General features: G+C 60.7%; 1 protein-coding gene across 1 annotated transcript; it reads right to left on the bottom strand.

The window, feature by feature from the left end:
- Positions 1-4,308: 4,308 nt before the first annotated feature.
- CHRNB2 (cholinergic receptor nicotinic beta 2 subunit) lies at positions 4,309-12,277 on the bottom strand (the record flags this gene model as incomplete). The annotated part of the gene is given in 6 exon segments (NM_001310194.1): positions 4,309-4,505; positions 8,201-9,101; positions 9,880-9,989; positions 10,396-10,440; positions 10,606-10,751; positions 12,142-12,277. Coding segments are annotated over 6 exon segments (1,437 nt in total). The 5' UTR covers positions 12,206-12,277.
- Positions 12,278-14,998: the final 2,721 nt, after the last annotated feature.

The raw sequence follows: 14,998 nt of genomic DNA on the forward strand, positions 1-14,998 counted from the left end.
GGCCGTCTCCAGTCGTGGCTTCCCAGGGGAGGGAACGGGGCAGAGGCACTGCGGCCCTGCGGTTTCTGGGGATGGAGCCCTAGCCTGACACCTGGTCCTGGGGCGGGAAAGCCAGCACATCCCACAGCACGCGCAGCCCTCGTGCTCTGCGGGGGCGTCCGGCCCGGCCCCTGCCCCGAGCAGCAGGAGGTGCGTGTGCAGCGGGGGCTCAGGGGGCCCAGGAGCAGCCGGGCCGTGGTCCTGGGCAGGCGCTGGCGTGTTCCCCGCGGGACTTCCACAGAGAACGCACCCCCCCACACACACTGCCCTTCCTGCCACAGTCTCTACCACATCCGTCCGACCTTTTTCGAAGCACTGTCCTCCCCGAGGACACACAGTCCCTGTGAAGCCTCCTTCCCCATCCGTGACAGATGGGACAGCTGAGGCCAGGAGGACCAGTGACGAGTTTGGGGGCACATTAAGGACCACAGCTGTGTGTGGGTGTCATTCGTGGTCCTCCGAGACCCAGGGCTGAGTCGGCTGGACGACTTCTGGAGACGGGGAAGGAGATGTCCCCCCTGCAGGGACGTATGGGGACCCCTCCGGCTGCTCCTGCCCCCCACCCCCGCCGGAGGGAAATTGTACCCGTCTTCAGGACACAGCCCACTTCACACCGACCGCGAACGCCAGCCCCCGTGCGGAGGAACGAGCCGTCCCCGTCACCCACTCGGAGGGGCTGGGACACGGGTCTGCCCGTGGGGGTGTCGTCAGCTGGCACCGTCTGTCCCCATCACCCTGCCTTCCTTCAGAGACCACAGCTGAGCGCCACTGCCGGGTTTGGGACCAGAGCAAACCAGGCTTCTGGGGACAGGTGCGGCCTTCACACAGACCACAACCTTGACCGCCCCATGCCCGCGCTGAGGAGACCCCGGCCGACCCTGCCTCTGGGGCGCTTATTTAAGAGCCCCCTGCGCCCCAGGAGCTATCTCTGGGCCTTTAGGCCATTTCTTTCCCATCCGCCGAGTGCCCTTGTTCGGGACTGACCATAGTCACGGTCCCTGCTCTCTTCCCGTCCTTGTGCTTCGTGCCTCGGAGCCTTGTTTGGCCAGCCCTGCACCTGCCCGCGGTTCCCAGAGTGTGCGGAGACTGACCACCAGACAGAACAGAGAGACAAGACGGCTTGGGAAACCATTTTCTTTACGAGAATCTTGAGTGCCTAAGGGGTCCGGCCTGAGGCGGGTTAGACCAGTGCAAATAGTCCGGAAGCACAGGGAAGGGAGCACTAGTGGGGGGTCGGGGGCTCTGAGCGCGTGGGTGAGGCGAGGCCTCCTAGCGACGGCTCCTAGACCTACAGTCCCTCAGGAGCCGTGTGACACTCACGCTCGGAAACATGCGGCCAATTCTCACTCCAGCCTGGCAAGTGACCGGCCGGCACCCGCTGGGCTGAGGGATGACCTGGCCATGGCTCCTAGAGGCAGAGGCTGAGAGGGAGCGGAGTGCGCTCTGGCCGGGGACCGACTCAGAGATGCCCCTTGCTTTCCCACAGCCTGCGTCATGGCCCAGCAATGTAGACGGCTCAGCTGAGCGAGTCTCCTGTCGCCAGGGGCCCTTCCCTGCAGGCTGTCCCCGGGGCTGGGAGGAGACGGAAGTCGGGCCCAGATGCTGCCCAGAGCACCCTCTGCCTCTCCCCTTCCCAGGCACGGCCTTCCTCTGCAGGGCAGGGTGGCTGGGAGACCGCCTTGGGTGCAGCTGTGGCCAACGACACGCCGGCCACCAGGACACTGCTCTCCTGCTGCGGCAGCCCCTAGCATCAGGGACGGGCGGCATGCGCTGCCCCGCTACTCGGGCAAGGTGGTTTGCAGATGGAGACGATGCCCGCCGCTTCCCCAGCCGCCCCTCCCAAGCCCACCTCGCTCAGGCTCCCACTCCAGGGTCTGCACCGCCCTCTCCAGACGGGGCACAGATTCTCTGCAGAGCCGGCCCCCCACAGAAGGGCAGGGAGCTTCCCCAACAGCACCAAGGGAAGAGAAGGGACAACCCTTGTCCCAAGATTCCCGGCGTCCCCAGGGCTCGAACTGTCCCCATGCGGGGCATCACCTCGTCTGAGCGGTGGGCCTCCTCCCTCCGCCCCTGCCCTCTCCCTCCTGCCGCTGGCATGGTCCCCTGGGAGTGGAAGGCACCACCCCGAAGGCCCTGCCCAGCTAACCCGGTCCCACGCCACCTTCGGTCCCTGTGTGACCTTCTGTCGCCGTGGCCTCAGCAGGCTCTGCCGCCCCCAGGTCACCAGCGGGAAGGAGCAAGGCCAGAGCAAGGGGCTTTCCTGAGTCGCAGCAACCCCCCTCCCCGCCTCCCTGGGGTCTCCTTACACGTCAGAGGCTCCGGGGGAGTGGGGAAGCCGCCAGCGGGACTCCAGCACCCCCGGTGACAGCAGGCTAGAGTGCTGGGCAGGAAGCACTCCCAGCGGCCAGGCCACAGCGAGGCGCCCAGACAGCCAGGAGCCGGGCCTCGGGCTGGCACCCGACCCGCCAGATGGACAGTTCCTTTCCGGTTGCTCTTCAGGCTCTGGGACGCTCCCCACCCCGGGACTCTGACCCAGCAGCGGCTCCAGCTTAATACAGGAAATTTTGTTTGCTGCCCAGGAAGAGGGGGTCTCTGCAGGCCAAGACACCCACTCAGCCAGCTGGGGACACACACTGAGGCACACCTTGCCCAGCGGCTGGCAGGACATCCACAGCCAGGATGGGACAGGATCGGCCCCGAGGCCCTGCGGGCACACCGGTGTGGGGAAGAGCTCGGCCTGGGAACAGGACGCCGCTTCCCTGAAGGTGCTTGAGGGAACCACGGCCATCAGGCCTGACGAGTGGCCCCTGGAGAGTCCCCCGGGCCGCGCTCCTCTAGTGCCAGGTCCCCAGACCCGCAACACTGCTGCTGGGGCTGGTTCTGCTCCAGGGAGAGGAAGAGGAGGGCTGTGCGAGGCTCTAAGGATGGTCAGGCCACTCCTGACCCCCGCTCTGGCCACTCCCATACTGCACACCCAGCTAAGGTCTGCCAAGAACAGACTAGGCTGCTTCCTCCTCGCTACTGTCCCCACTCGGGAGACGAGGCCGCCGACGCCCAGAAAAGCAATGGACTTGCTCGCGGCTGCTGAGCAAGCAGGTGTGAGCTGGGACTGGCATCCAGACTGAGACCGTCTGGTCCCGGGGCGGATGCGGTGCGTCCCCCCGAGCCCTCGGCACTGTCCCCAGCTCTGCCGTGCCCGCACAAGCAGGGCTCCAGCCGGGTTCCAGAGGACAGCGTGGTCTGTGTCGGCCGGCCCTCTGGCTACGCTGGACAGACGGCCCCCTCGGGGACCGGCCACCTGCTGGCGCTGAGGACAGGCCGGGACCACAGACTAGAGCTAGTCACATGCTCTGTGACTACAGGACGCCCGTCAGAGGTCTGTCTCCTCGGCTAAGAGCCCAGAGTCCCCCGGCCAGACCCTGGGAGCAGCGTCAGGACACGGCCTCCACGAGCCCACAGGACAGAAGCAAAGGCTGTGTTCCTAGGGAGCCGGTGATGGTAGGGGGGTTTGGCCTGGGCCCAGCTCAGGTCTCGGGGGACAGCCAGGCAGTGCTGACTCCCTCCCGCTCGGCGCCCTCTGCTGTGGGCAGAGCCTGGAGCTACCGAAAGCAAACACCTTCTCTTCTCTGACTCCAAAGCCCTGCTCCAGTCAAGTGGGGAATGGCCACCGGAGACCCTGCATTTGTGCTGGAGGACTTGGCCCTTGGGCTCCAAACAGGGCACCGGAAGTCTCCAAACTCAGGGGTCCAATGCCCAGCCCGGCTGCCCCACCCGCCCCGAACAAGAAAGAAAGTGGGGGGACGTCCAGGGATGCAGGGACCTGGGGCTGGGCTCTGGAGCCCATAGAAGCAGGGGGCTGCAGGGCTGGGCTGGAGGGCCCCCAGGGGTCTGGCCACACCAGGTAAGCCCTGGACAGACCCGCCAGCCCACGGGCCACGTACGTAGGGAGGGTAGGCCCGAGTCGGGTCTGGAGCTGCTGCGTCAGGCCAGCACGCCACGTCAGGGGCCCTGGGACTCTGCCCCGCCCCAGCCCCTCACGCTTCCCTCGGTGTGCGCGGCCCAACATCTCCACAGCCCTGCCCGTAGCCCACATGCCCGCCCAGCCCCACACCAACCTGGCTGGGGCCCTCCAGGGTTGGCTGTCTGCCACGGGGGCTGGGAGGGGCTGCGGTAGGGGCGGGAGAGGCGCGTCTGCACCAGCAGCCCCCCACCTGCAGCCCACCCATCCCTCCTCCGCCTAAAACGACCAGACCAACCGAGCACGGAGGGCGAGGTGGAGCGTGGAGCCGGCGGCCTCACTTGGAGCTGGGGGCCGAGCGGTCGGCCTGCAGGAAGCGAGCAGGGGAGTAGTTCTGGAAGAGGGGCTGCAGGAACATGCCGACTGTGCCGAAAACACAGACGAAGACGAAGATCCAGAGGAACAGGCGGTCGATCACCATGGCGACATACTTCCAGTCCTCACTCACCTGCACGGGACACAAAGGCCGGTGTCAGTCACGTGGTGCTGGACAAGGGCGGGATGGGGACAAGCAGGTTTCACAACACACATGTACGCGCACAGGCACACGTGTGTACACACGCACCTCACTCCTCTCCCTCCATGACCCCACAACTTTTCCAAAGCATGGCTCCAAACTTGCCTGCTAAGAAGCCTCTGGTGGCCCCACGGCCTTCAGGGCCCCTGCAGAGTCCAAGTTGGGACCCAAGACCTGCCTGTGACAAACACGCGCTCTCCCACTCACCGTCCTGTCCACCTTCTAACCCACACTTCTCTGCTTTCAAGTCTCTACGCCTTTGAGTTTCCTTTGTGTCTAGAATTCTGGTCTGCCCTTTCTCTGCCTGGTGAACTCCTACACATCCTCTAAAGCCCAAATCAAGTGTTACGTCTTCTCTGGAGTGATCTTTCCTGTTACTCCTGCTCAGAATAAACCACTGTCCTCTCTGGGCCCCTCAGCAGGTGGCCACATCTCCATCACCGTGCTCTGACCGCACTGCATCACCATGTCCATTTGCACACCTGCCACCCACCCCTACTCCAGCCAGCCGCGAGTTCCTATCGACAGGGACCTTACCGATTCACTTTGCAACCCCAACCTTTGCAACACAGTCAGTGCCAGTAGATGGGGGTCGGATGACTGAACCAGCGGCCGGCTCGGCAGGCCCCCTCCCTCCGGGACCACCTGGGGAATCCAGCCCGACAGCACCACCTCCAGCGCACAGGCCCCACAGGGGAGGACTGGCTCCCAGGTGGGACCAATCTGTCGGAAAGAGGATATGGTGTGGGTCTGACAGCTCTCACGGGGTCTGCCCCGCTCAGGCTGGAGCCGAGGCCTTTGCACACGTCCATCCGGGGGCCGGGAAGGAGACCGCTTGCACCTACATTGGGTCAGTCACTGAGGAAAGGACTTGTTCACACCTGTACCTACCGTGGGCCTGGCACCGGGCCAGGCACGGAGGTGTGAGCGGGAGCCGACGCAGGCTGTGGTTTACCATCCAGAAGCAAGAATGAGATAATGACCCTGCTAGATGCGGATAAGGAAACAAACACCTGAGACAGAGACCCCAGGGGGAAGACACCCTTTAGGGTGGGTCTGGGATGGCCTCTTTTTGTCGTTGTTGTTGTTTTTTTTAAGATTTTGTCTATTTATTTGAAAGAGACAGAGATCACAAGCAGGCAGAGAGGCAGGCAGAGAGAGAGGAGGAAGCAGGCTCCCCGCTGAGCAGAGAGCCCGATGCGGGGCTCGATCCCAGGACCCTGAGATCATGACCCGAGCCGAAGGCAGAGGCTTAACCCACTGAGCCACCCAGGCGCCCCTGGAATGGCCTCTTGAGGAAGGGACACGGAAGGTCACATTGGACCATAAGAAGGCGCCAGCTGTGGCAGGAACAAAGTGAAGAAAGAAACAATCACACAAACCCACAGCAAGGTCCTCCCGCCAGTCGGCGCCCAGCCAAATGCTGATGCCGTGAAACGCAAAGTGAAAACCTGTTCCAGACTGGAAAGAAAAGGACAACTGGATCCAACCTGGGACCCTGGACGGGGCAGAGACGCTGCAATGGGCACCAAAGCTCGAGAAGTTTTTGGTTTTTTGCTTTTTAAGATTTCCTTATTTGAGAAAGACAGAGCGGGTGCACGGCAGGGGCGGGGGACAGAGGGAAGAATCTCACGCCGACCCCAAGCTGCCACAGAGCCACATGTGGGGCTCCAACTCATGACCTTGACATCACGACCTAAGCCAAAACCAAGATCTGAATGTTTAACCGACTGCACCACCCAAGTGCCCCAAAACCTGGAAAACCTTTTTTAAGATTTTACTTATTCATTTGAGAGAGAAGGAGCATGAGTAGGGGTTAAGGGAGAGGGAGAAGCAGGCCCCCCACTGAGCCTGGGAGACCAACACGGGACTCGATCCCAGGACCCTGAGATCATGACCTGAGCCAAAGGCAGACGCTTCACCATCTGAGACACCCCGGCGCCCCTGGAAAACTTGTAATATGGATTTTATATCAGTTAAAGATGTTATATGGATGTTGAATTTCCTGGATTTGATCACTGATCCTGGATATGCAAGACAACATCCCTATTCTGGGGACAGACACACTGAAACATTCAGGATAAAGGGTCACGACCTCTGCACCCTGTGCCCACACCCGGGAGCAAATATTAACAGTAACAATATTTGAAAAAAATTATCTATTTGAGAGCGAGCAGGGGGGAGGGAAGGGGGGGAAGGGGAGGGAAGCATCTCAAGCAGATGGCCCGCTGAGCAGAGACCAGGGCGGGGTCCACCCCACAACCCTGACATCATGACCCGAGCCGACATCAAGAGTCGGACACTTAACCGACAGAGCCCCCAGGAGCCCCAGCAATAACAGCTTTTGAAAAGGGAAATGAGACTGACGTGCGCACATCCTGAGGCACACAAGGCTTTGCTTGCTTAGACCAGACGGCGGGGGACCCAGTGACCTGAGCCAGGGAGGGCAGGCACAAGGTGAGGAGACAGCGTGGGTTTGGTTGGATGACAGAGCTGGCTCAGGAGACTGTGCCTGGGGCCAGGAAGAGCTGGGGAGGGGCGTGCCCACGCCCAGGGGAGCAGCCTGGAGAGCTGGGGAGAAGAGAGAATCTCCTGAAGAGTGGGATGTGGGCGGTGGTGGAGGTGAGAGGGACAAGAGTCCAGAAGCACTCCAGGTGTTTGGTCTGAACCCCTGGGTGGACCGTGAGGCCATTTACCTTAAGTCGGGGGGACCGCAGGGGAAGCCAGCCGGCGGTGGGGCTGCAGATGGAGCACTGCGGCGTCGACGGGTGAAGTCGGAGCTGCCAGTGCAGCGTCCACGTTTGCCACTGCACGGACCCCCGAGCACTGAGCACAGAGCAGGGACTACGGAAGCCCGGAGCCCCAAGAGGGCTGCGGCAGGGGGGGCGGGGGCGTCTCCCCGGGCCTGGTCCTGCCCTCCGCGCACCGACCTGTCGCTGGCGGAGCCCTGGCTCCGGACGCCCCCAGCTCTGCCGTCCCTGGAACGGACGCGCCAGGCTCTGAAGCCCCCAGCCCCACGGACGCGCCAGGCTCTGAAGCCCCCAGCCCCACCGCCGGCGGCAGCGCTGGAGCCGCCCTCCCTCACCCCCGGAAGGGAACAGGGCTGCATCCCCGTGGAAACCTGGCCTGTCGCCATGGCAACCACGGCCTCGCCTCAGCCTGGGGCGGCCGGTATGCTGGCCCGGGGCTCCCGCGTCCCCCGCTCCGCGGCACCGCGGAAAGAGCGTGAGGAGGGGGTGCTCTGGGAACCCCCCTCCGCCTCCACCTGTCCCTCTTCCAAAACGATCTCACCTGACCGTCCCAAAGGCGCAGAAAGGGGGTGTGGACGTGCGCCTCTGCCCCCACCCACCTTCGACCGCCCCCAAATCCGGCCCTCGTGGGGCGCGCGAGGGACCCCCCGCCCCAGAGCCCTTTGTGCCGGGAACTGCGACCACCAGCCACCAGCGCAGACTCGGGGGGAGGGGAGGGGGCCGCGGGGGTTGGGCCTCTCGGGGTCGTGGCCACTCCCAAAGCCGCCTCCGCGTCCCGCCGCCCCAGCCCCCGCGGCTCCGCCTCCTGGAAGCCCGCGGAGGCCACAGCGGCCGCGCCCCGCACTCGCGACAGCCTCGCGCGCCACGCGCACTCACGCTCTGGTCGTCGTCCTCGCTGCGCACGTGGTCCGCGATGAAGCGCACGCCGTCCACCGCCGCGCGGAGGCCGCAGCCGCCCGCCCCCGGCCCGCCGCGCGCGGGCCCGGAATACGACTCCCCGGGGGCTTCCCGGAAGAGGAGGGCGCCCGCCTCGCGCTCGCGCTGGCGCCGCCGCAGACGCAGGCGCTGGCGGGCGCAGCGGTGGCGCGGAGGCTGCATGAAGAGCAGCGCGGGCAGCTTCTCCAGGAAGACGACCTTGACCCAGGGCGCCATGGTGTGCGTGCTGGGCGAGCGGTGGTGCACGTTGAGCACGCACACGCTGGTGACGATGGAGAAGGTGACGAGCACCATGGTGAACATGAGGTACTTGCCGACGAGCGGCACGTCCAGGGAGGTGGGCGGCACGATCTTGGAGATGAGCAGCAGGAAGACGGTGAGCGCCAGCAGCACGGAGATGCACAGCGTCATCTTCTCGCCGCAGTCGGACGGCAGGTAGAAGACCAGGACGGCCAGCGAGGTGATGAGCACGCACGGGATGATGAGGTTGATGGTGTAGAAGAGCGGCTTGCGGCGGATGACGAAGTCGTACGTGATGTCCACGTACGTGGAGTCGTCCGGGTTCTCGTTGCGCCGGCCGGGCAGCGCCACGATGTCCCACTCGCCGCTGGGGGTGAAGTCGTCCAGGCTGGCCACGTCACTCTTGAGCACCAGGTCGATCTCCGTGCGGTCGTAGGTCCACGAGCGGAACTTCATGGTGCAGTTCTGCTGGTCGAACGGGAAGTGCTTCACCTCGATCTTGCAGGCGCTCTTGTAGATGGCAGGCGGCAGCCAGAAGATGCTGCCGTCGTAGGAGACCACGGCGTTGGAATAGAAGGACACCTCGTACATGCCGTCAGCACTGCCGAGGGACGAGCAGGGTCAGCGCTGGTGACGCTGTTCCTGCGCCCCAACCGTCCACCCAGCGCTGAGCGGGAGGAGAGGAGAGCCAGGTCTGAGGGTAAGCGTCCAGGAGCATGGAGAGGTGGGGCAGGAATTGCGCAAGAGGGGGAACTGGGTGAGTTGGTGGTCAGGAGGTCCCCGAGGCCTTTTGGAAGTAGAGGAGGGTGGGTGATGGGCACACCTGCTGCTTGTCATGCACTGTGCAAGCTGGTTGCTCCCCGAGGCTGGCGGAGAAGTTGGGAGAGCCAGGGAGAGCCAGAGTAAGGAGCCCCAAGCAATGAGGGGGACAGGTGCAGCCAGAGCAGGAAAGGCACCCACTAGTGGTAGGGGATCTTGAAGGAGATGGGATTTTTGCAGGAAAGGCGATGGAACCCAAAGGAGACACTGGGGCCTCCAAGTTTTGATCCTGAACAATCCTCCAGGAAAGCCTATTCCTGAATCAACAGGGCCCTGGGGCTGTCAATCCTTGTCTATATCCCACTGCTGCTCCCAACAGTGGGACTCGGATTTGGAGGGGAGGGGACTGGCCATGGCCCAAATCACCCTGGAGTCCTTTGGGTTCTCCACATTACACCTCACTAATCTGGGTCTGTCTCCTGCATAGTGATTGTGTCTGTGCCAGCAACGAGCCCCTCCTGCCCCACTGCATGAGCTCATTTACTTTCCCTAAGACCCCATCCCTCCCAGAGCACTCCTGTGGTCTCCTCCGGCCTTCCCACCGCTCCAAGGCCACCTACTTGTTGTACAGAACTACATCTGGGAGCCAGATGTGTTTGGACGGGAGCCGAACTTTCTTCATGTTGTCAAACTCCTCGGGCTTCCAGGTGAGCCGATAGTCCTCCCACTCCTGGGAACGGGAGAGAGGGAACCTTACAAAGCTGAGGCTCAGGGTCAGGGATGGGGGGGGTGGTTCTGGCTGGAGGAGGCTTTGAACATCCATCCCCTCCCCACAGTGACTTCTCTGCCCAGCAGATGTGGCTGGCAAGATACTTTCTCATTTAATTTGCACATCTAAACCAAGGTATTAGAATCTACATTTTACCAATAAGAAAACAAATCTCGTAGAGATTAACATGGTCCGAGTCACAGCCGGTGAGTGGAAGCACCACGCTTCCGGGCCAGTTGTTCGGCTCTCCAGAGTCTGTACCTTTCTGCCTTTTTTGAGGAGATTGAAAGACGGGAAAGCACATGCAAAAAACCCAAGGAGGGAAGAGCAGACCAGGGGTGCAGACTGGGGCAGGACGAGCACTAACCTGGGTCAGCCAGACATTTGTGGTCATGATCTGCTCCCGCTCGTGCTACAGGAAGAAGAGAAGCTGTTGAGAAGGCCGCCCGGCCTGCAGGCCCGCCCCAGCCACCCACCCACGATCCTTCCCATACCTCCCTGAACAGGGGGGCTCCAGAGAGGTAATTCTGGCTTTTCTGACCTCAGCAGCTGGGCAGAGTTTGGGACCTGCACTCACCACACTAATGAGCTGGGCCAGAGACACCATGAGCTGCACAGTCACTAGCTCAGAGCCATTGACGGCCGGGCGGATGAGCTTGTTGTACCGGGAGGGGTCCAGGAGGTGTTCCACCAGGCGCTCCTCTGTATCTGTACCCCAGACTCCTGGGCAGGGGGGCGGGAGGCAGGATGAAGGAAGTAGGCAAGGAAGACCCACCTAGCATCCCATTCTCCTTAGGCAAGTGGGGCAACCAGGCCAAAACAGGAGCTTCCCACCACTCCATCCCTAAAGATACAGCAAAATGCTTCAGTTATCCCATGAGGGCCCCGCAGAGAGAAATTCTTCTCTGAGATCATCAGCCAGGGAGACCAGACAGCCTCACACAGATGTGTCCAGACTAAAAGTCCACTCTATAAGGATTAGTGGAGACCCACTCTTCCTGCAAGCTCTCAGGCTGTGGTTTCAAAAGACTTGAGATTTCTTTTCCTTTTTTTTTTTTTTTTTAAGATTTTGACAGAGACATAGCAAGAGAGGGAACACAAGCACCGGGAGTGGGAGAGGGAGAAGCAGGCTCCCCACCAAGCAGGGAGCCTGATGCGGGGCTTGATCCCAGGACCCTGGGATCATGACCCTAGCTGAAGGCAGACACTTAAACAACTGAGCACCCAGGTGGCCCCTAGACTTGAGATTTCTTGTTTTCGTGGCTTCTCCTAAAAAGTCCCTGTAGTTCAAGGAGGGTTTGGGATGGTGGGGAAGGTGCCCCACCTCAGCTAGGTCCATCTCTGTACACAAGTAACGTTATGCACTTCCACTTGTGATATGGGCTGTGACCCCACTCCACACCCACCTTCACAGGCACTGGGTTGGAGTGGATGGCTGGGCTGCCTGTGCTGTGGATCTGAACATGTATCCAGCCCCAAATTCCACACATGGGGAGCCCACCTCCCGTCCCAAATTCCACACATGGGGAGCCCACCTCCTGTGAGATGGCGTGCGGGTGTGGGAAGCTCGTTTAGCTGCACAAGCCCGTTGTACCCGCCCCTGCACAGACTCTCTCTCCTACGGCTCTGCACAGATGTACCCCCAGCCCTCAGAGCTCCTTCCTGGTGGTCCTCAGCCTTCCTGGTGGTCCTCACCTTCCCTTCCAAGCCTTCCCTCCCACCCTACAAGAGAGCTGAGAAGCCACTTTTCTCCCCTTCCTGTCTTGCCCCTGTGGAGTGGCCAGAATCGGGAGGCTACAATGTAGGACACAGGAAATGATGCCAGGGAGGGTGCCCATCCAGGTAGAGTTCTGGAGATCATGTTTCACGGAAGTCAGATGGCATCCGGTCGCAGAGTGAGCCCTCCTGCCACCCCAGAAAGCCTGCGGAGACCCCCTCTCCCGTCCCTCCCCAAGCCCACGCCCTCCCACCGCCATTGCCCGGATCGCGCTTGCTTCCTTGCATCGCCTACTCCTTCCGGGATGTCCTCATCCCTGCGCGGTCGCCCTGGCGTCCCCCTGCAGGCTCGTCCACCTCTGGGGGTCCCCCTTGCGGCCTGGAGCGGGGTCCTTACCCGCGCGCAGCCCGAGGAGGCCGAAGCCCAGCAGCAGCGCCGCGGGGCCGGAGCGCGGGGCCATGCCGCGGGCGGGGCGCTGTCCGCGGTGCTGAAGCCGCGCCCGCGCCGCCGGAGGGTCCTGCGCTCGCGGGGTGCGGCGCGGCGGGGCGGGGCGGCGGCGGGCGGGGCGGCGGGAGGGGGCCGGCTTCTCGCTCGCCCCGGCCGGAGCCGGCGGACGCGTTCCCGGCTGCCCTTCCAGGGAACACAACGCGGACGGGGAGAGGGAGGAGACTCCGCCCCGGAGGCGGAAGCGCTGAAGCCCAGGAAAAAAGGGGGTCCCTGGGTGGGACGTTCGTTGCTCAGCGGGTCACCGGACGGGGGCGTCCTGGAGCCCCGAAGTTGGGGCAGGACCTGAAGGACTCTGAGAAGGGCGGGAAGAAGCCGAGCCAGTAAGACAAATAGGTCACGACCCGCTCAGCGCAGGGGGGCCGAGGGCCCGAATGTGGGGCGGGCGTCGGGAGCAGTTTCTGGGGCTCCCGCTTCCTTGGAAGGCTAGGACGCCGCTGGAGAAGGCCTTTTAGGCTTTTCCGGAAAGAGAGAGGGGCTGTGGGTTTGCTGTTTCTCAAAAGCAAACAGCTCTGGAGTCCGGAAACGGAATCCGTCACCTGTCCCCTTCTCTACCTCCACGGACTCCCCCGAAGGCCATCCTTCCTTCGGGGGGGGGGGGAGGGGCTCAAGAGAGGGCAGCCTTCGACGCTGGAAGGGTAAGTGGCTCTGCCCCCTCCCTTCCACTCCAGTCTCTGGCTTCTGTGCAACGAAGGGAGCAGAGGACCATGTCTCAGAGGCCCCAGAACGAAGCTAACCCAGAGGAGAGCTCACATGAGCCAGAGGGTTCACGACTCAATGACATCTTTGACCATGAAAGCCAATTAAGTCCTCCCTTCTCTCTTGGGTGGATTTTTGTCACTTATAGCCAAGACTCTTGACTCAAGCAGCCTTGTCACTCCGCCCATCCACGCTCCAGCTTCCACTGAGGCCTGCCAGACCACAGACACTACCTGCCCCATCCCTGCCCCACCCCTGCCCCATCCCCCACAGTCCCGGGAGTTTTAACATGCTGTTCCCTCGACTCTCTTGTCACCTGTTTCCCCTCAACTAGTCAACTTTGAACATTTGACAGAAATGTCATTTCCTCAAGGAAGCTGTATCTGTCCAAGGACTAAGACAAGTGCTCTGCTGTTTGCAAACAGTGTCCAATGGCTGAAGGAACCACGCTAAAGCAGTGGTTGCCTCTGTGGCCAGGTCCTGAACCAGAACGGCGCCAGGCTTGTCATGAAGGCTCCACAAAGAAGGAAAGGGGCTAGTGTAGGCCTGATGTCTTCTACTCTGTATGGAAAAATTCCTTTTAAAGTTCGGCTAAACCTTCTTCAATACCCAGTATCATCACACTCATTTGGACATGAATTATACTGTGGTTTAATTTAAGATTTAAGGAAATCAGGATATTTATTTTTCTTTAAAGTAAAATGTTACCGAGGTCATGGTTTCCAAGAAAAAGCCCCTCCACCAGCCCACTGCCTTGACACAACAAATGACTACTTTCTCTCTACCAAGTATTAGCTGCTGTGTCCATAACGGCCCGTGTCCTTTATAACCCTTTCTTCTTATCAGCTAATACTTGATGCTTTAATCAGCTGTTGCCTTTTACTCTCAGGCTTACACATTGGCTTTACACTGCATGGTCTTTTATAAATTTTTGATTTTGAGTTTATTTTCGTTACAAATATGCTCTGTGTTTATTGTAAAAAAAATTAAATACATAAGTAATCCAAAATAAATAAATAAATCCAAAAAACTATTTTTAAAAAAATTAAAACTCAGCTAAAAGAAACATTTAACACGTCCTCAGTTCCTGATATTGAAGGGTGAAAACAAGACAAGTACCAGAAAAGAAGTGGGTGGCCAGCGGCCCGTGATGCACGTGGCAGTGGGCACAGACCTGCACCACAGGCTCCAGGACCAATGCCTATGTGTAACAATCTCCTGAGAATTAAATCTTGGAAGCGAGGAAAGGCATGGAGAATAAAGCCTTAAAGAAAAGAGAAGAGGGAGCCTGGGTGGCTCAGTTGGTTGGACGACTGCCTTCAGCTCAGGTCATGATCCTGGAGTCCCGGGATCGAGTCCCGCATCGGGCTCCCGGTTCCGCAGGGAGTCTGCTTCTCTCTCTGACCTTCTCCTCGCTCATGCTCTCTCTCTCACTGTCTCTCTCTCTCTCTCAAATAAGTAAATAAAACATTTAGGGGAGGGAAGAAAAGAGAAGAAATGTGTGCAAGCATTCCATTAAGACCCAGCTTCAACAGCCCGGATCGACGTTGGCTGAGTATCTGCTGCTTTTCAAGGATGTACACGTGTTGAGGATACAGTGATCAAAGCACCTGGGCGATAAAGAGGGCACAGTTTGTCGGCAAAGGCTCACTGCTCAGTGTGATGGGGATGTGGACAAGGTGCTACAAGGGGGGGGAGAGTCGGAGCGCCCAAGCTTCTGCGGGAAATGCAGCCGAAACCGAGATTTCCGAGAGGAGGAAGTCGGCAAGACAAGGTGGCTTAAAGGTCTTTCAAAGTCCTCAGCAAGAGGGCCAGGGAGCTGTGCACGAAGATGTACTTAGAACTCGGATTTTTCTCTTGGTGGATGCGGGGTGACTGAGGAAGGCTGTGAGTGTCCTCTTAAGAAAATCTCTCCAAAGTAGCTTATTTCTGGGCTGACGGACCAGCACCGAGGGTCCTGTGCTTGCTTGAAGCCCTGCGCTGCTTCCCTTGGTCTCTGTCTTCTCAGATTCCCCAGCTTTTGCTCCCAGTTTTTCATTTTATTTTTAAG

This window comes from Mustela putorius, unplaced genomic scaffold (assembly GCF_011764305.1).
Source record: "Mustela putorius furo isolate JIRA1106 unplaced genomic scaffold, ASM1176430v1.1 tig00000997_pilon_pilon_pilon, whole genome shotgun sequence".
In the NCBI taxonomy this organism is placed as follows: Eukaryota; Metazoa; Chordata; class Mammalia; order Carnivora; family Mustelidae; genus Mustela; species Mustela putorius.